The sequence below is a fragment of the Suricata suricatta genome, chromosome 9, assembly GCF_006229205.1.
Source record: "Suricata suricatta isolate VVHF042 chromosome 9, meerkat_22Aug2017_6uvM2_HiC, whole genome shotgun sequence".
NCBI lineage: Eukaryota > Metazoa > Chordata > Mammalia > Carnivora > Herpestidae > Suricata > Suricata suricatta.
This window is the reverse complement of record NC_043708.1, coordinates 88,256,601-88,278,656: the sequence shown is the minus strand read 5'-3', so window position 1 is coordinate 88,278,656 and position 22,056 is coordinate 88,256,601. Positions and strand designations below refer to the sequence as shown.

At 41.2% G+C, this 22,056-nt stretch overlaps 1 protein-coding gene across 1 annotated transcript in view; it reads left to right on the top strand.

Annotated features, from left to right (window-relative positions):
* The first annotated feature begins 21,719 nt into the window (after window positions 1–21,719).
* The window catches only part of SECISBP2L (SECIS binding protein 2 like), a 65,730-nt gene continuing 65,393 nt past the window's right edge, over window positions 21,720–22,056 (top strand). The window contains exon 1 of the mRNA XM_029951418.1: window positions 21,720–21,978. Within this exon, the coding sequence (XP_029807278.1) occupies window positions 21,955–21,978 (24 nt within the window). The 5' untranslated portion in view covers window positions 21,720–21,954. The remainder of the gene's footprint in view (window positions 21,979–22,056) is intronic.

The following is a 22,056-nucleotide window of genomic DNA, read 5'->3' as shown; positions in this document are numbered from 1 at the left end:
TTTCCTTTCTCATTTCCAATCAGTGTCTCTGATTACCTTCCCAAACATTCTCCATCTGCTTTTCATCAGAATCGGCCTATCCAAGGAAGGACCTTGAAAGAATGTTGTCCCCCAATCCAATCCATATCTTCGCCTCTCAGTCCCATCCTGCACTTCCTTTTGAGGCCCACTTACTTATATGATGGTTTCAGAATGGTTTTCTATCCCATTCATTCCTTTCTGTCCACAGGCTCACCATCAGTATTTCTCCAGGCATCTTGTCCTGGATCTCTATGAACCCCAATCACTACCTGAGAGTGAGGTCACCATTGAAAACATATTCATGAAGAACAATGATAGGAAATAAGATGTTGAGCTCAGAGAGGATGTAGATGTGATATGATCGTTATCACTGAGTAGATGGATTTCGTATAGAAGTTAGCTTAGACTCATTGTGAGGAGTTCTGGGAGTCCAAATGAGAACCACTGAGTAAAAGTTACACAAACGTAGATGTGGGCTAACAATAAAGAAAGATTTCCAAATGAAGCTGAAGCCTTGCAAAGCTGTAAAACCCAGTCACCAGGACTGTTCAAAGAAGGAATGTATGGTTTCCTGCCAGGATTTGGTGAAGAAAAATATTCTATTAGTGAGGATCAGAATTTATTCATTTGTTCGTTTTTCAGTAAACTCTTATGGAGCACCCAACTGTATGGATGGCACCCCAAAAAGGAGAGATGCAAAGATAAATAAGACATGTCTTAGGTTTTGGAGGATCTCAAAGTCTAGCAGGGAATCGGCCATGTGAGCAAACTTCTGCAATACAGCACGGTGAGTGCAGCAACAGAAGAGTAGACACTGAGGGTGCGCACAGCTGGCAGCCAGCACGGGCATAGGGGTGAGCAAGCTTCCCGAGGTTCTGGTGCTCAGACTCAGATGCCCCGGCGGACACCGAGTAGAGTAGTGACAAGCTTCTCTTAACCCCCGAGCCCTGCCCGATCTGCAAATTTGGGAGAGAATATATGTAGCAGTTGCTTTAAGCACTATGTTTTTAGGGTGATATTTTCTAAATATAATTTATTGTCAAAGTGCCTTATAGACAACACCCAGTGCTCATCCCAACAAGTGCTCTCCTTAGGGTGATTTGTTATGAAGAAACAGATAGCTAGAAAAAAAGATGAAATAAATTAACATGCGTGGAAAGCACAGAACAGTTGCCTAGCACATAGTAATTACTCAATAAATATTAGGACCTGGTCATTATTTTGGTATTATCATTGTTATGAAAGCAATATTATTTAAAATCATTATATTTTATGATCTATGTTGATTTATTCAGCTTTATCCTTACATTAACTGTCTGCTTATGTTTCCTTTTTCCACATGCTTTTCCTGTTTTCCGCTGTCTTCCCCCACTGTCCATGTCACTCATGGCCACATGGAACAAATCTACAAGGAGCTAAGAATATCACATTTGCTATAGGCTCATCCTCACCAGGACTCTGACAGTACTGTTCTTTCTGGTCTAGGACATTTAGGTTGTCCTTTCTCATCCATTCTCTTACACAGAAGCTAGACAGATGTTTTTATTATTATTCATATCTGACCATATCACACTTCTACTTAAAATCTCTTGATGGCTTCCCATTGCTCTTAGGACACAACTCCTAACCCTAACCATAGGTTTATGTCCTCATGCTCCAAACTGTCTAACCTGTCTGTACCTACTTTCCTCTCTGCCTCTTGGTCTTGGAACACACTGTTCATTCTGGTCCTTAGGGCCTTTGAATAAAACCTTTTTATTGGCTTAACTCCTCCCTGCCCTCAGGTATCACCTTAAATTGTACTTTTGCAGGGAAGACCCTGTGCTCCATAGTATTTCTTAAATGGTAAATAAAGGATAGCCTGCATGATTGTGTGTTTAATATGTCTCCACAAAGACAAGAATGGTTTAATTTCCTCAGAACCACATCCCCAACACGTAGCATAAAGAAGGCATGAATGTCAAACTGACTCATTTCCTGGGGTGTGCCCAAGTTCCTAATACATTTATGTGTGTGTGTGTGTGTGTGTGTGTGTGTGTACTTTTTTAGATTCAGCAAAATTGAGTAGTAAGTAGAGAATTCCCATGTAATCTGCTCATACACGTGATAGCCTCTTCAATTCTCAACATCCTGTGCCAGAGTGGTACGTTTGTTTATAACTTACATTGATACATTATTCTCACCCAAAGTCCATAGTTTACATTAAGGTCATTCTTGAGAGTTGTACATTCTACAGGTTTCCACAAATGTATAATGACATGCATCCATTATATGCTATGCAGTAGGGGAGTTTCACTGCCCTAAAAGTTTCCTGCCTCCTCATTCCTTCCTCCTTTCAAACCGCTGGCAACTACGATCATTTTCCTCTTTCCATAGTTTTGTCTTTTCCAGAATGTCATTGTCGTTGGAATCATACAGTATGTCAAGCTCCAAGTTTTAATGTATGCTTATCTCCTCCTGGGACTTTATAACAGCAAACTATTTTTAAAGTGTTAGGCAACTTTTCTTTTCTTTTTTTTAGTTTATTTATTTTTGAGAGAGAGAGATAGAAAGATCACAAGTAGGGGAGGGGCAGAAAGAGAGGGGGAGAGGATTCTAAGCACTATCAATGCAGAGACCATTGTATGGCTTGAACTCGTGAACCACGAGATCATGATCTGAGTTGAAATCAAGAGTGGGACACTCAACTGACTGAGCCACCCAGGTGCCCCCCAGCAAGCTTTTTTCAATGCTAAAGATATCATCCCTGCCTTCAAAGAGTTCATTGCTAACTACCATGGATTCAGAAGCATAAAATAATAATCCTAATATTAGAGCCATAAAATGTGATAAACACCATGTTAGAGTGCTTCAGCAAGGTAAAGTAGCTGTTTTCTAGCAGGGAAAGTAAAAGAGTAGGTGAATCTGGGCGACTGAGTGGCTCAGTCATTTGAGTGGTCTGACTCTTGCTTTCAGCTCAGGTCATGGTCTCACAATTCATGATATCAAGCCCCATGTCAGGCTCTGCACCAAGCATAGAGCTGGCTTGGGACCCTCTCCCTCCTTCTCTCTCTACCCCTCCCTTCCTCACGTGTGTGCATGCATAAGTACACATCTCTCTCTCTCCCAAAAATAAAAGTTAAAAAAAAATGTAAGAAAGATCAAGATTCAGAGTGTGCTGAACCACCCAGGATGTGGTGATTGGGAGACTACCTGCTGATGCCTTGAAGAACTTCTTCAAAAAAGGAAATGATATAATTATTACACTCTTCTTTGTAAATATATATTTTCAGTATATTCATTGAGTCCCAATGTTCTTATCATCCATCTTCAATAATCATCAACTAATGGCCCATCCTTTGGACCCCCACTCTTCAACTCTTTCATCCTGATGATTCTGATATGTATTTATTTGATATATGTCTTTAAAAATATATATACAGTTTACCCTTGAACAACATGGGTTTGAATTGGAGGGTCCACTTATATGTGGATTTTTTCTGACAGTACAGTACTGTAAATGTTTTTTCTTCTCCTTATGATTTTTTAAATAACTTTTATTTTTCCAGCTTGCTTTACTATAAGAACACAGAATATAATATATATAACATACAAAATATGTGTTAATCAACTGTTTATGTTATTGGTAAGACTTCTGGTCAACAGTAGGCTATTAATAGGTAAGTTTTTATGGACTCAAAAGTTATACATAGATATTTGACTGGGCTGGGGGTTGGCACCCCTAACTCCTCATATTCTTCAAGAGTCACCTATAATTACTATACCATTATTAAAACAACAAAAAAAGTCACAATTTTTAAATATCTTCCAGTATTCAACTGGTATCAAACCAGCCTGCTGAGCCTGCCTACTGGTGGGTCATAGGTAAGGTCTTTTAGAAGAAAGGAACAGACAGAGAGTTGTGCTGAAATGCACACTTGGCCTCTCATTGCAGTCCTGTAATGAGCATCTCCCCAAAGCAGATAAGCCCTGGGGCACAAAGTAGAGCCTCAATTACAGTCCTGCATGGTCCAAAAGTTCAAGTCCCAGAGCTTGACTGGTGGCAAGTCTGCACTCAGTAGCACTTACTTGATCCTTTCATTCAGTAACTGCTTACTAAGCAACCTACTCTGTGTCAGGCCCTGTTCAAGGCACTGGGCATGTGAAAGGAAGCAAATCAGACATAGTCCCTGGCCTCATGGAGCGTCTCACCTGCTGCAGGGTGCTCCCTGTGTCCTCCCTTCTTTAGCTTACCTAACATTGTTCTCGCTCCTAATTTGTAAAGTTTTTTTTTTAATGTTTATTTCTTTTTCAGAGAGAGACAGAGCATGAGTAGAGGAGGGGCAGAGAGAGGGAGAGACAGAATCCAAAGCAGGCTCCAGGCTCCGAGCTGTCAGCACAGAGCTTGAGACGGGGCTTGAACTCACAAACCATGAGATCATGACCTGAGCTGAAGTAAGATGCTTAACCAACTGAGCCACCTAGGCACCCCTCTTTCTCCCAGTTTGTATCTCTTGTTGAACAGTATTCTAACATTGAAGGAATTAAATTTTTTCCATCTAAAATAACTAGATCTTCTCATAATCATTTTAATTTTTTCATGTATTCTTCTAGTGCATGTTCATATACTAAAACTGGAAGCAGCCCAAATGTCCATCAGCATGGAATCATTAAATCCATATAACCATTAAACATGAAGATTTGTGTGTGTGTGCATATTACAAATATGTAGTCAAAGTTTCCTTAAGCCACAGCTTTTTGATGTTTTGTATGCCTCTCTGAATAATAATAGAGTAGGAAAAAATCTGAATGTTAAGGAAATTGGGGGAATGGGAAAAAAGGTCGGGAAAAAATAGTTAAAAAGAAATGGTCAAAGTGTCTTTGGAATCGACTGAAATATTCAGTTTTAAGTTATTTGCTCTCCCATACTGGACCTTTTCAGTTGTCTCTAAACATTTGGATATTGCTCTGAGCAGTAGCATTTTGGGGGTGCAGAGACCAGATATATCTAATATGGGATGATGTGGTGCAGGAAAGGTTCAGTACATACAAAGGGTGAGACCCAGAGCCAAGACTGAGAATTCAGCAGAAGGTGGACATCAGAATCAGAAATGCCTAGGAGAACTGGAAGTCTAAGGTTTCTGGGGAGAAGGGAGAGGAGAATGGCACTCAAGAGCTATTTTTATTTGAATATTATGAAAACGGGCATTCCCCAAATGCTACAGACTTGGTGATATCATTAGCTGATATCCAGCTGGAGATTGATATTGAACACCTAAACAGAACACCAGTAATAATATAAGGAGAAGCATCCATGGTAACAGCGCTCTTTCTTTATGACAGTAAATTAACACAGTCTCCAAAGCCAACAACCACTTAACATTCTGAAAAGTATTACAATGACTCAGCCCTTTGTGGAAGAAAGATGGAGTATAAGGAGAATTCTCACGCCTCCTATGGGGATAGGTGCTTTTACATGGGATCCCATGGTACACCGTACTTAATTCAGTCAGAGCACTTACTGTATTATATTTTAATGTCTTATCATTTGCCTTTTTTTTTCTCCACTGGACTATGAAATCAGGAGATATGTCTTTCATTAGGCCCTTGCACATTATACACTCTCCTTAGCAGAACTGTTTTTTTCATAAGGGTATCAAGGGTGGTATGTGTCTTATATTAGCCAAAGAAAACAACAGTAAGCCCTGAAGGCATTCTCTATAAAATGACAGGGTTGAACTGCATCATTTTGCCAAAGTCTCCAGATGTTGAGGGGACCATTGTCTCAGAAACTTGATATGTTAAAATGATTTAGAATTTCCCGAAGTTTTCCCAAGAATCCATCCACTGCTAATTCAAGCATTCTTTTTTAACAGAGGACAGAATTTGTCATTAAAGGGTCTTCATTAAGCATCAGAAAATTCCAAAGATATCAGAGATGTTGGGATGACGGGATTCTTTGGGGATCTGCAGTTTCATTTTCAACAGTAAATCACTGTAAGTGAAAGAAGCCTGACACAAAATGTCACATATTATATAACCCCATTTAAATGAAAGATTCAGAATAGGTAAATCCACAGAGACTGAAAGCAGTTTAGTGTTTTCCAGGGGCTGGGGATACGGGGGCAATGGAGAATGACTGCTTCATGGTTAAGCGTCTCCTTGGAGGTGATGAAAATGGTTTGGAACTAGATAGGGGTGATTATTGTGCCATATTGTGAATGCACTAAATGCCACTGAATTGTACACTTAAATATGGTTATTTTTATGTTATGTAAATTTCCCTTCAACTTAAAAAATATGTCACTGGCAACCTTGAGCTAGGTCAAGGTTTATATCAAACTCATTCTTTGAAGTTACAAATAACATGGTGTTAACTGCAGAAACTTAGTGAGAGTCTACTTAAATGTCTTATTTGTATTGGATCTATATTTCCAAAAAAACTCTTTGCAAATAGGCTTTAAAGATAATGAGGCTAATAGTAATGATAGCTAACATTATTGTATGCTTATTGTGTTCTAGGTTCTCTTCTAATCTCTTAAAGGGCTTTAACTCATCGGATCCTCACAGTAACCCTATGAAGTGAGTACTGTCATCATCTCAATCTGACACTTGTGGAGGTTCACCCACCTGAGCAGTAAAGGGCAAATCTGTGTTCAAAACTCTGACCTTGCCCATTCAAAGGTTAGGCCTGTTTAGTGACTCTGGGTACACAACCGATGTTGCCCATGGTGGTACTGGCAACTGATTTGAAGAGACCTTGTTTGATGAGATAACCAAGCTCTTTGTTTGTTTTTCTAAGAGCAAAAATACACCTGCCTAGCTTTCAAGGGAATGAGTGCAATAATGGGATCTAGTTGGTAAGCAACTCCCTTGAAGGGGGAGAAGCCACACAGACTTGACCCAATTAAAGAGGACAAAGCCAGAATGAACTTTGCAAGCTCCTAGTCTCTTGGAAGTACTTGAGCATGCTGCTGATACCTTTTAAAATCACAGATGCTCTGCACCCAGGTCTCTGTGTTCCTTCCCAGAGGGCTTTATCTCTAGAAAGGATGAGTGATACGTTGTCCACAAAGAAGCCCTTCGCAAGATCAGCTCTGTGAACATTGCAACGTTAAAGAAGTCCAGGCTTATTTGCTAATTCTGGCAAAACACCTCATGAGAAAATATGGCAAAGATCTTTATTGATTCTCGAAATGTCATGACTGAGAGAAATCTTTAATTTTTGTGTGCATGGGTCTGTACTAATCCTGTTAAATACTCTGAAGTATTCTGAGGCATATATTCTCCAGCTTGTCAGTATGACACAATCCTTGGACCCTATTGTTCTGTGAATAATCCAGATCATCTAATGCCAGGTAATGTGACTCTATGGCTTATGTTTTGGGCTTCCATACAGCATCATTTGAATAGTATGCCCTTTCAAGGTGCTTTCCCTCATCCAGAATCCATGCTCCATATATTTAAATTCGTTCCTCACCACATCTTCCAGAAGTGGCTACTTTACCTGAAAATAATCTACAGATCTTATGGAACATGCATTTGTTGTGCTCAGAGTTTCTGCCTCACTTATGGACAATATTTAAAGGAGCTCCTGATCTCTATAGTTGGGGCCCTTTTGAAATGTAGAATATTCATTGATCAAGAGACAATCATGGAGATTTGATTGTGAAGTACATAAGCCAGGTGATTCCTTAATATCTTATTTAATACTCACCCACATGTAGCATTGAAACAGAGAACAGGGCTCTGCAAGATGGACTGTAGTGGCTTCTACAGGAGGGCATTTCCTTTTTGGAAACGCAAATCTCTGTAACCTAACAGTGGTAGTAAGAAGTGTGTCTTCGTCATTACAGCAAACATCACCTCCCAGTTTGCTCCAGACTATATGGCATCTCCACTCAGGGGTCTTAGGCAATATCAAACTTAATGTCAGACTTAATAAAAATGAACACTGGAACTACCTTCCTCTCAAACTTTTCCCATCTCAGGAAATGGCTCTATCATTTACCCATTGCTCAGCGTAAAAACCTAGAGGTGATCTTGAATCTTCTCTTTCCTGCACAACCCACTTCCAAATCATCAAGTTCTCTTCTCTCTACAAAATATATCCCAAACCTAAAAGCCCCCATCTTCTCTTACTTTGGCTACCCTGATACGCTTCTAACTTGCTTTCCTGCTTCCATCTATGTTCTCTGCTACTATTCAACCAGAGGCCAGAGTGACCTTTTTGAAGCAAATTCCTCTTCACATTTATAATCCAATCAAGATGATTTAAAAAAAATTTTTAATGTTTATTTATTTTTGAGAGAGAGAGAGAGAGAGGAAGGAGGAGAGGGGCAGGGAGAGATGGAGACCCAGAATCCAAAGCTGGCTCCAGGGTCTGAGCTGTCAGCACAGAGCCCAATGTGGGGCGAGAACTCATGAACCGTGAGATTATGACCTGAGCCGAAGTCAGACCCTTGACCAGCTGAGCCACCCAGGCGCGCCGCGATGATGTTTTGTAGCCTAGCGGGATCTGTGTGCCATTGTGACCACGCTGCTTTCCCCAAAAGCCTATTCGTATTTGACCTGCCTTCTAGCCGTTCCTTAAGCTCGTCAAACTCATTTCCGTCTCGGGCCCCTTGCCCTTGCTGTCCTTTCTATCTGAAACATACTTTCTCTGATGTCTGCATGGTTTGCTCCCCTCTTTCTTTCAGTGTGCTGCTTAAATGTCACTTTTTCAGTGAGGTCTTCCCTGACCAACCTGTCTCACATAACCCTCCTATATATATTGTCCCTTTACCAAACTTTAATTTTATTTATAGCAGGTATCACTGCTGACATATTTAAATATGTGTTGAATGAATGAATGGTCTAGCACTCTTACCAGCAGCGCTAGAGAATGAGTTTTGCTACCTTATGTCTAACTTTTTGTATAGTAGCATTGCATCTTTTCCCTCTCAATATAGCATATTTCCCTCAGAACATACTTTCAGCTGGCAGGAAAACAAATATTTTAATGGTTTGAGACCAAGTCCAAACCTAACCACACTAGCATACAATTTCACGAACACAAAGGGATAATCACATCAAACTAGATCTCAGAAGGAATAAGACTTAATAGCACAGAGTCATAGATTTCCATAACAAGCAAACATCTTCCCTGCAGGAGTGGAATTGCAAGATGTTTCACAAGACATACTTCAAAGGTGCCACGGGGTCCTGGGTGGAGCAGGCAGACTCAGAGCTGAGTTACACCTTTGAAAGTGTTCTCAACTGCTAACCCTCCAGACCTGACCTTAGTGAGCACAAGGACACTGAATGCTTTGGCCTTCAATGTCTCACTCCCTTCATTTCCCAGTATAACAAGCAGTAATGAGTCATGCTCCACAGCCACGGCTAGGAGCTCATTTAGCAGTGCATGCTTCTGAGTAGAGCATTTGCAGAATGAGAAAATAGACAGAGGGAAAGAAAATAAAGGATGGAGAGTTAGAAAATGGGAAAGGAAGGCAGGATGGGGGAGGAAGAGCAGCAGAGAAAGAATGGGAGATATGGAGGAGGTGGGGTGGAGATGGGGGCAGGGAGGTGAGTGTGGGACTCAGCCAGAACTCCCTTCCACCTCCTGCCCCCCTACCTGCCTCCAGGCCTGTTGCCAGCCTCCGGGCTGGCTCTGCAGTCAGGCTTTGGTAATGGGCATGTTGAGAAACAGGAAGGCTCCATAACATGCCCACGGTGCTTTGTGAGACCTCTTCTGTCCCTGCTTTAGTGATTGCTGTTTCTCCTCTCCTCTCCTTTTCCCTCACTGCACACTTCTCATCCCCCTCTTTCCTTCTCACAAACACACTGTTTTTCCATCTTTTGGAAGGGATACATTTACTGCCTGCAAAGGAGACAGTAGATTTTCTTGTCCCTGGGAAAATACATTAATAGACATATGGACTTCTGAATCTCCGGAGCAGTTTTCTGCAACACCTGTTGCTCTTCTTTGATCCTAGTTGATTGGGTCATCCAAAACCATGTCCTCGTGATTGATGCATGAACCTGCTGGAAAGACCTTTCCCCTGAAGCCTTCATTCCTCTTTCTGTTCCAGTCTGATTGCTCAGTAGGTCTGAGGTTGTTTGCTGCTCCAGGGCATTTTCAGGCTGGAATGAGGAGCAAACGGTATGACTCAAGTCACGGTCAGGGTCAGAGTACATGTGATGAGATGCAGCATTAGGAATCCTGACCCAGCTCGGCACCTAACAGGCCTGAGTTCCAAGGTCAACTGTTAAGTGTCTCCTGCATTCACCTCATCAGAATTATAGAGTGGTCTGTGGTCTCTTTATGCACAAGCTCTTTGCTTGCTGTATTCAAGTTCCAGTTCTGCCACTTTCTTTTTTCTTCTTTTTTCTTTCTTCATTTTTTGTTTTGTTTATTTACTTATTTTTTTTTGAGAGAGAGAGAAAGAGAGAGGGCAGAGGAGGGGCAGAGAAAGAAGGAGAGAGAGAATACCAAGCAGGCTCTGTGGGGCAGAGCCCGATGTGGGGCTCAAATTCACAAAACCATGAGATTATGATCTGAGCCAAAAACAAGAGTTGGACGCTTAACTGACTGAGCCACCCAGGCGCCCCCAGTTCTGCCACTTTCTAACAATACTGGATCTTATGTAAGCTAATTAAATATATAAGTCTCAGGGCGCCTGGGTGGCTCAGTCCGTTAAGTGTCTGACTCGGTTTCGGCTCACATTATGGTTTCACAGTTCATGGGTTTGAGCCCTGCATTGGGCTTTACACTGATGGTGCAGAGCCTGCTTGGGATTCTCTCTCTCCCTCTCTGCCCCTCCCCTGCTCATGTTGTCTCTGTCTCTATCAAATTAAATAAATAAACTTTAAAAAAAGATGTACAAATCTAAGTTTCCCTTTCTGGAAAAGAAAAGATAATTCCTACCTCACATATTGTTGGAAGGACTGAATGAGATACTTGCTGTAAAGGACTCAGCACTGTTGCCGCCACAATCAATGTTAAGTGTATAGTTACTATTACTACTACTCTGTAAGGGGTCATGTGGACAACCTTAACAGATCACCATTATTTTTGACTCCTGGGGGCTATAGTTCCTATTATTTCTCCTTCAGAGATCTTGACCAGTTCAGAGCCTGTGAAATGTAACCGATTCAGGCTCAGAACAGCTGGGAAGCTAGTGACCCCAAGGTCTAGTGGCAGGTGAATGGTTAGTTGGTTACAAGCCCAGGTGAAGAAACAGCAGATCAGCCAGGAGTACCAAATGGAGGATTGCTACAGTTGTCTTCCTTGTAAGTTCTGCCAGCTCAGATTTTGTGGAGGAACTAGAGAAGAGGCAAGGGTTTTATAAGCAAGTAAGACAATAAAAACGTTTTGTCTGTGTAATTTCTTTTTTTAAAATTTATTTATTTTGAGAGAGAGGGTGAGCGGGGAAGGGGCAGAGGAAGAGGGAGAAAGAGAATCCCAGGCCTTTGGGGTTCAATCTCACGAACCATGAGATCATGACCTGAGCTGAAATCAAGAGTTGGGTGCTCAACTGACTGAGCCGACAAGGCATCGCCATCTGTGTAGTTTCTTGTTGAATTTGGTGTGGATGGGTCTGGGGATGAAATCTCTACAAAGACATATTGATGCCTTCTCTGTATCTCCAGGATAATTTTAGTATTTTATATTATTACCTTTATTGCTATCAATATTTATCTCCTACTACTTCCTATGTACAGGTGAGATAATGCAGGGCCTATATAGTTTACCAAGAGAGTGTGGATTTGATATAATCACCAACATGAAAATTCCAGCTATTGTTTAAAGGGTGGAAATGATATTTAAGGTCTTATGGAGAAACCCTGTTGTGTTCTAGGGTCAGTGACGGGTCTCTGGACCTCCTTTCTGGGTCATGAAGGCTGAGTGAAACATACCTGCAGATCAGTCTTGGGCCTCATCTCTCAGATTCCCCAGTCTGCCTCAGGGTCCTCCCAAGATCCAACATCTCATTTATTCAGGCCCCAGAGTGGGAGACAGTGATTCCTTCCTACCTCATTTCTAGAGAGTGGGCTGATATTTGAATGTACAATAGGTCTGAGAATCTCTAGGTTATGTAAATTTTAAAAACCTGTCATATAGATATTTATGCACATAGATAAGTAGCAACTAGAAAAAACCATTCATTTGTTAGGAAGGTGAGTTGGTGGGTGATTTTCTTTCTTTTTTATTCTGCTCTTATTGCTGTGATGTAATTTATGTAAAAATATTTAAAACTCAAGTAAAGGAAAGAAAAATCAAATTCTTTCATCCACAACAAATGCTTTTTTTGATAGGATTCTTTGGAGCAGGGATTTTTTTCCAGAAGCTTCATCTCTGCCAGCTTTAGTTCTTAACTATACTTCTTATTTTCCCTTCAGAGGCTGATGATACGTGTCTTACTCAATCACACTGGTTGGAAGCCTTAAGGAAAATTGGTAACATATCAAAGTGAAAAAGAGTTATACATTCATAGATTTAGCTTCATAAACTCCTGGCTCCAAAAATCAGGCCCTGCTGATGAAGTAAGCTCTTGCTGGTTCAGAAAGGACATTCCAGAAAGAACCTAAGTTTGGGGAACTGAGGATACAAGTCACTGGCCTGAAAAATCTAGATGGTTTGTTAACAGAAGCTTTTAATTTTTTTTAAGTTTTGTTTGTTTGTTTGTTTATTTATTTATTTATTTATTTATTTTGAGAGAGAGCAAGAGAGAGAGAGAGTGCATGAGCAGGGGAGGGCCAGAGAGAACCCTAAGCAAGCTCCACGCTGTCAGAACTGAAATCAATAGTTGGGTGCTCAATGGACTGAGCCACCCAGGTGCCCCATTAACAGAAGTTTTTAAAGGCAAGGCCAAAAAACATACGATAATAACATTGAGTTGAAGGAGATTTTTCAACTTCAGATTATATAGTATTTCCAAATAAAGGGGAAGGGTCAGAGATTATTGTTCTCACTATCGTAAGATAGTGTCCTCCAATAAAGACTGAGATTTGGAATAGTTCATGAAAATAATCTGAAGGGCTTCATAATAAATCTGGGAAGTTATTTCCTGTTTTAACTGGCTGAGTCTGAAGACCTGCCATAAAAATAAATGTCATGTTTAACTTTTTATCTAGTTCTCAAGTCCATTTATGCAATGAAGTCATTCCTCTCTAAGTCACTCTTCCCTAAACTAGATTATTCATTAAGCAGTTGATAGTTGTTGATCTTTGGTGTGATTAGTCTCATCATCCATTAATTGATTTTGGATATTATCATCTATTTATATCTACACACAACCTGTATTCTCATGGGAGCTAAGGGATTTGCCATTTAAATCTACCATTTAATTGCCTCTCTTCCTTGATAAATGTCTGAGTCAGCTGCAAAGTCAAGCCAGTCATTCATTCAACAGACATTGTTGAGTACCACTGTTCTCAAGGAATGGACACTCCAAAAAAGGAAATAATTATATAAATAATTATACATAGTACATAAATAATTTAAGGCAGGCTGTGGCACAATAAGCTAGAGAAATTTTGAGGAGAATCCTTTTGATCCAGGAAATGGAGGAAATGAGTTTCAAGATGGGAAGGGCATACTAAATAGGAAGAACCATGTGAGAAAGTCTGAGAGGTAGGAAGGCAGAGAATATATCTGGAATAGGCAGTGAGCTATCACTGAAGTTTTTAGACTAAGTAAGGTGCATGCTCAGAGAGTTCATTTGGGATAGCAACAATCATTATCTATTGTGGGCTTGCTGTGTGCTAGGTAGCGTACTAAGCACTGGGACTACCAACAGTGGAAAAAAGAATCAACAAAATCCTGCCTTCATGGAGCTTACATTCTAGTGGGAAACAATAGTCAATACACAAATAAAACAAATGAAGTATCTAGTGTTTCAGATGGTGATGAGTACCATGGACAAAAAGGTGGAAGGGATTGCATGCATGCATGATGTGTTAAAGTGGGTGGTCAGAGAAGGCTTCACTCCAAGGTTACATTCCAGCAAAAGCCTGAAGAGGGGGTTGAGCTATATGGGAGCTGGAGAAGAGTGTTCCAGGCAGTTCCAGCAGCAAGGACAAAGGCTCCCAGATAGGAATGTGTTTGTAATGTGAGGAGAAAGGAGGCCATTATGGCTGGAACAGAATGAGTAAGGGTGAGGAGAAGGAAATGAGGTCTGAAGTGGAGGCTGGATCATGGGGTCTTATTTGCTGTTCTAAGGATTTTAGCTTTTACCCTAAGATGGGAAGCTCCTTTGCAGGGTTTGAAGAGATGGAACACATTCCGACTTAAATTTTATGGTTACTCTGGCCAGGATTTCTTGTTCTAGAGACTCTGACTGAGGAGGGGCCTGAGCATCTTAGTTTAAAAGGTGCCCTAGAATGAGAACCACTCCACTAGAGACTGCAATGTGTTCACAAATGCATCTCCTTAATTTGAATCTCTCAACAACCCTATTCAACGTGTAGATGAGGAAATGGAGGCTCGGAGATGCTTAAGTGACTTTTGAGGACACATGGCTTCTAAGGTAGAGTTAAGGTTTAAACGCAAGTTGTTGATTCTTAGTCCAGTAGTGATCTTTCCACCCCACCACTGATATTATCAATGAGACCTTTATTTCCTATGACTTGGCCACTACTATATAAGAATTTGGGTGGATTTTTCTTCCATGCTGAAAACATAGAGGTATTACCTTTAGTAATTTTTGGTTAATACTGTCTTTATGCAGCTTTCATCCTATCGTCTGTCACCTTAACCACCCTCTTGCCATTTGATCATGTTACTTTCCTGCAAAAAAAAAGTGAGATGTGTACTCAACTTCAGCTGTGTTCTGACCTTGCTATTTAGCCAAAGTCTGCTTTTCAGCTTCATTCTCAGCCTTAGTTTGGAAGGCTGAATGTCAAATTGACATTGGTGTGGCCGCTATGGAAAACAGTATGGAGGTTCCTCAAAAAATTAAAAATAGAACTACCATATGATCCAGCAATTTCAATTCTGGATATTTATCCAAAAAAAAATCAAATCACTGGGACACCTAAGTGGTTCAGTAGGTTGAGCATCTGACTTTTGCTTAGGTCATGATCTTACATCTTGTGAGTTTGAGCCCCACATCAGGCTCTGTACTGACAGTGTGGTGCCTGTTTCAGATTCTGTGTCTCCCTTTCTCTCTGTCTTTCCCCCAATCACACTCTATGTGTGTGTCTCTCTCTCTCAAAAATAAATAAACATTAACAATAGCAAAAAAAGAAATGAAACCATTATCAGGGTTCCTGGGTGGCTTAGTCAGTTAATTGTCCAACTTCCGCTCAGGTCATGATCTCACAGTTTGTGAGTTTGACCTCTGTATCAGGCTTTCTGCTGTGAGCACAGAGCCTGCTTCAGCTCCTCTGCCCCTCCCCCATTCTCTTTCATGCATTCACAAGCTCTCTCTTTCTCTTTCAAAAATAAACATTAAGAAAAAGAAATGAAATCACTATCTTGAAAAAATAGCTACAATCGCATGTTCATTGCAGCATTATTTACAATAGCCAAGACATGGAAATAACTGAAGTGTCCTTTGACAGATGAATGGATTCAAAGGATGTGAGAGACACTGATGGACTTTTAAGGCATTATGCCAAGTGAAATAAATCAGACTGAGAAAGACAAATGCCATATGATTTTGCTTATATGTAGAATCTAATAAAAACCAAAACCCCTAGATAGAGAGAACAGATTGGTGGTTGCCATAGGTAGAGTGTGGGGGGTGGGCGAAATGGGTGAAGGGGATTAAAGGTAGACTCTTCCAGTTATATGACACATAAGTCCTGAGCAATGTCAGGTACAGCATGGTGACTATAGTTAATAATACTATATTGTATATTTAAAAATTGCTAAGAGAATAGATTTTTTTATAGTTTATTTATTTATGTTTGAGAGAGAGAGGGTGAGCATGAGCAGGGGAGGGGCTGAGAGACAGAGAGGAACACAGGGAGAGAGAATTCCAAGCAGGCTCTGCACCAGTATCCCCAAAGTGGGACTTGAACTCACAAACCGCAAGATCATGACCTGAGCCTTAATCAAGAGTCAGATGCTTAACTAAGTCAGCTACCCAGGCACCCTACTAAGGGGCTAGATCTTAAAAGTTCTCAACACAAGAAGAAAGTTTGTACCTGTGTGGTGATAAATCTTATTGTGATAACCATTTCACAATATATAAATATACCAAATCATTATGTTGTACACCTTAAACTAATACAAGGTTATATATTGATTATCAATTATATCTCAACTTCAAAAAATTGTCAAATTCCTATTTCACTCTCTGGCAACCCTGAATTTGATATTGCTGCCCATCAAGTGATCTCTAGTCATCAAGACAGATCTCTAATCTGTCCTCTCTAATCAGCATAGCATATAAGTTACAAGAACAACAAAGTAGTGCATACAAATAGGTAAGGGGTAGAGAGAGAGGGAAAGAGAATCTTTAAGCAGACTCCACACCCAGTGTGGAGCCCCACTCAGGGCTCAGTCTCGTGACTGTGAGCTGAAATCAAGAGACAGATGCGTAAACCGACTGACTGAGCCACCCAGGTGCCCCTTGACTGTAACATTTTTAATAATAAAATTGTAATAATTCAATGCTTAAATAAACATTCAGATTTGTCCTTATATCCCAGAAATAAAGTATTAATTTTAACATTTGACTCTTTAGCATTCACCCAAAATATGAATTGTGTGCGCCTCTTCAAAATCCTCCAAATTGCTTTTGAAATTAAAATTACCTTAGCCTATGGGTTCCTACATGACCTGGCCTGGCTCTAGTCTCCTGTTCAGTCCATTGCTCATTCCACTCTTCTCCTCCCACCATCTACTCACACCTGTCTCCTCCATCCTGTTATTCTAGTGACAAGATTTTTCTTTCCAAGGTCCTTTGTTTTCCTTACCTTTTTGTATTCTTCAAATCTCAGGTCAGGTATCTCCATCTCAGAGGGCAGCCTATGCTTCCTTCTCCATCTGCATTAATCACATTAGTATGTTTTATTTCCTTCACAGCATCCCTCACTACACAAAATTATCTTTTTTATAGGCTTATTGTCTGTCACCCAGACTAAATTGTAAATTCCATGAAAGCAGTGACTTTGCTGTTACATTCTCACTACCTAGACCAGTGCCTTGCATAGAACAGGCACTCAAAAAATATTTGTTACATAAATGAACATGTAACATGATATTCAATAAGGATGTTACCTCTTTTGACAGGTCCCCGAAGGACAATACATTAAGTGCCAAGTACCCATACATCTTAAAGTCAGGTGTTAGTCTGCCATGCAAAATATGTTAAGAAATTGTGGCCCAGTATTATTCTTCACTCCTTCCCCACCCAGAGAGCATGGGGGTGGGGTGGGAGACTGATGGCTTAGGAAGAGTTGCGCTTTGGAGACACTTGATACATACCCACTCCTCCCACAGGAAAAAAAGAGGGGCTTCCCCTAACCTCAAGCTATGTGAGAGGAGCTTTCAGGGAAATACTTGGAGAACTTGATACACATCGCCTGGAGTCTGGGGAAATACAGGGACCTGGCATCTGATACTTTCCTAAGAAAACCAGAGGCAGACTAGAGAGAGACGGGGAGAAATACTGGAAACAAGCTGCACTTTCACCAACTGTGGAAACATGAATTTTCCCAGGGGAAAGTATATTGATGTCAGCAATTTACCTTGTCATATACCAAAAATAAGATGAATTAATGGGCTTATAGAGGGATGGTTGAGTAGATAGATAAGTGATAAAACAAATGTAACTGGGGCGCCTCGGTTAAGCATCCAACTTCAGCTCAGGTCATGACCTCATCAGCTCTGTGCTGACAACTCAAAGCCTGGAGCCTGCTTCAGATTCTGTGTTTCCCTCTGTCTTTCCCCCTCCCCTGCTCGGACTCTGTTTCTCTCTCTCTTTCTCTCTCTCTGAAAAATAAATAAACATTAAAACAAAACAAAACAAGTGTAGCAAAAATGTTCCCAGGGATGGTAGGAGAGAATTATACTTGAAGCCAGTTGAAAAGGGAGTCCAGCTAAGGCTGCTTTGCTGAGCACCAAAGAGATCAAGCAGCAGGCTGAATCCTAACATGTCCCCACATTTAAAAAGTTTTTAAATAAGAAAATAAAAATACTACTTTGTATGATAATATAATTGAATTTAATCAACAATTAAAGCAACAAATATTTAATTGCCAGGTGCTATCTAAAGTATTGGAGGTGTAGTGCTTAACAAGAAACTGTGAGAGCAGAAACTATGTTTGTGTTGTGGGCAAGACCTACATAGAATAAATACAGGTAAGCTGAGTCTAATGAAAAAGGAACTTCAATAGGTTCTACCACCATGCCTTCCATAGTTATGGAAGGTCAGGGGAGTCATGTCTAAGTAAATATCTAAGTCCTATCTAAGCATCTAAGCAAAGACCTGAAGGGTGAGTAGGAGTTAAGATAAGTGAGAGGAAATAAGAAAGCATTCCAAGGAAGGGAAATGGCAAATGTGAGGACCCTGGGATAAAAGAATTGGGTACTGAAACAACCTCATTCCTTGAAATGAAAGTTGAGAATGAGAGAGATAATCAAATAGAGCAAGGCTTCTGAGACAGTAAAACCAAGGGAAGAAATTGGCCTTAGATGGGATTAGGCACACACTGTCCATGATAATGGACGGAAGGGAAAAAAGGATAGATATAACTGCATACACATATGTAAGTTCAAGGAATTGTTGCCTATGGGTTCTATTTCCTTGGGGAAGTAGGGAGCAAGATTATCTGCTGACCACGAGTGAGGCAGAGTTGTGATGATCATGCACTTGTCCAGACTCAGCAAGCATGTATCTAAGATTTGCACATGTCATCATATATAAATTTTACATCAAAAGTAAAAACTATAAGTATTGAACTCTAGTTTGAATAAATTCATGTATCTATAGAACCTAAATCTCTATCAGGATATGCAATGTTACCATGAACCCCAGTGGCTTTTAAAACATCTCTATTTCTATCAAATGCTTGTCTTATTCACTGTTGCATCCTCACCACCTATACCAATGCCTGCCCCGTAGCAGGTGCTCAATAGACATTTGTTGAATAAATGAACATGAGATATGATATAAAATCAGGAGTTTTTCATTTCAGGCTGGGTTTCGTTAGGCATGCGCCTTTTACTGAAGAAGCAAGATTGTGAAGCATATAAACTCAAGCTTCTTTTTATTTTTTGCTCCACTCTGAGCGTTGTTCTTCCTTCTGCCCTGGATGATATGTCGTGAAGGACCTACAAACTTCATTCTAAGTTAAATCTTTTCCTTTCCCCAAACTCAGTCCCGCTTCAGGCTAGAAGCCTTCAGTGGGTTATGTGGCATGGGCCACTTTTGTTTTGTACCTTTTATTTCTTCACTTTCTCTACTTTAACTACTCACTGATTAAGCTTTCAAATTCCTCCAGGTTTGTATTGTGAAGAGCTTCTCAGATGCCTCAGATATATGTCACCACAGAGGCTGATGCACGGCTCAAACTCACAAATCATGAGATCATGACCTGAGCTGAAGTCAGATGCTCAGGCAACTGAGCCACTGAGGAGTCCCATAAGTAGTATTTTTAAATGCCTTTGTTTCTTCATATATTTTTTATTCTAATAGCTATTATAGTCTTTTCTAGGATTGTGTTAAAAAAAAGAATGGCATTGTGACATTTGTGTACATATAATTTCTTATAATTCTCTTCTTAAAATTTAAATACACGTCTTCCATAAAGAAGATTCTCAACAAGAACTCTTTCACAGTCATAAAAATCATATAATATGGAAAGATCCTTAAGACAGCCTCTATTTCAATCTTCTCAGATTACCCCCTAGAAGCAGGAAGGAAACCAAGTACTATGTTATTTTTATGACTACATTAGTACTGCATTATTATCTTTTTACTTAGATCCTGGTGTCTACGGCTAGAGACCACCAGTGGGAAGATATTCTGAAAATTCAGAATTCTTTTTATCTTTCAATTGTGAAGGAGGATGATCATCTGTTAGTTTACATAACTACATTGTATAAATAGCTTAGCTTTTCTATGCAAACCTAAATTTATTCTGCATTCATTGATAGCTACTAGGGGCTACATTACATGAATTCTTCATGTATGTAACATTCATACACACATGTATAATTTAAACAAACACATATACACACATATATACACACAAGCATAAAATTTGAGAATAGAAATATTTTATTTAGTTAATAAAATTAAAGATCCCTGTGTACGCATATAAATATTTCTCCTTATAAACAGGTTCTACTGCCAGCTTTGACGTAAGTCTTGTTGACCCAACATAGCTCCTCTTACCAGGTCAGAACACAGTATCAATGTAAGTACAGTTAGAGGCCTCACAGCCCAGCCTCTTCTTGGAATCCTATTGAAATAAAACCAGAATAACAAACTAAACTAACTGAAAAGGCAATTCAAGTCTTTACTTATGTCTCCTGAAGCATGACAAAGCAAACTTCTTAAAATTCTCTTTCCCAGGGGTGCCTGGGTGGCTCAGTGGGTTGAACACCTGACTTCAGCTCAGGTCATGATCTCATGGTTGATGGGTTCAAACCCCACATCAGGCTTTGCACTGCCAGCACAGAGACTCCTCCATCTCTGCCCCTCCTCCCTCTCCCCAAAATAAACATTAAAATTTTTTTTCTTGGGGCACCTGGGTGACTCAGTCAGTTGTTTCCCACTCTTGGTTTTCTCTCAGGTCATGATTGCACTGTTGGGTTCAAGTCTCCATCAGGCTTTGTGCTGTCAATCCGGAGCCTGCTTTGGATTCTCTCTCTTCCTTTCTTTCTGCCCCTCCCACATTCTCTCTCTCTCTGTTGGATAAATAAACTTTAGGGGGAAAAAATTCTCTTCTCCAGCTGTAAATCACCACTCCAGTCCCTCAATCAGGAGCCACCTCCGGTCTATTCCTTAAGTATAATGTAGCTTATATGGCTTTTTATTTTCTTCCTCACCCTGGAGCTGAGGTATGTGTTGGAGGGTATGTCAGGGATGCCCAAAAGGGAGCAGCCATGCTTACCAAGGATCCAATCTCTTTCTTCAAGGAGCTAATGGATTGGAAATAAAAGGAGCAACCCGTAAGCATAAGGATGGAAAGCAACATAGCAGAATACGTAGTTACCTGCTGGTTGGTGTGATACAGACTGAGTAAATTAGGGATTCTGAGATAGGCAAGATCAGCTTGGAGGGGATATAGACGTGAGCCTGGGCGTGGACAATGAATTAGCTAATCGATAAGCATTTCTGGAGCCTCCTGACTAGGCTTCTTTATGGTGGCCCTTCTGTGGTATTTTCGTTTATAGTCGTGAATTCCTTTGGCTGGGTAACATGAGGAAGGATCGTAAAGTACAGTGGGCAGCTAAAAGGTGGTTTGGGTAATGAAGTAGTCTTCGAGGTCCCTTTAGACTGGAACCCGGGTAGCCTAGGTCCCAAGTGGCCCGACACTCCTCCAGTTTAACAGTCCAACGGGCAGTTAAGTCTGGCTCAAAGCGCAGAGGGGTTTGGAGCATCTGCTCTCAAGAATCTCCACCTGGCTTCAGCCTCCAGCTCAGTCAGCCCAGGCTCCAGCTACCACCTGCTCAGGTTTTTTGCAGTCACTCCGCCCACGCCCCGTCGCGGCCCCTCCCCCTCCTTCCCCTTCCGCGTGCGGCCATTTTCAACTCCTCCTCGCGCCTGTTTGGGCCCTCCTCGGCTTCCGTCCCAGATGATCCCTCCCCGAAGCTGCCACCGCCTCCTCCATCTCCTGGAGCTGGAGCCACCTCCTTGGCCAGTGGCGTAGCCGGAGTCTGTGTCGGGGCCAGCCGGATAGGGGCGGAGGTCCTGAGCCCCGTCCCGAGTCGAGCGGGGGGCCATGGAGAAAGCGGCCCGAGGCGCTCTCCTCACCGACTAACGCGGGCCCGTTGCGGCTGCAGGCGCCATGGACCGAGCCCCCGCTGACCAGGTACGCGGGCGCGGGCTGGGCCGGCCGGGCCGAGTGCTGGGGGTCGCCGCTCCCTCCCCGGCGGGCCGAGGTCTCGGA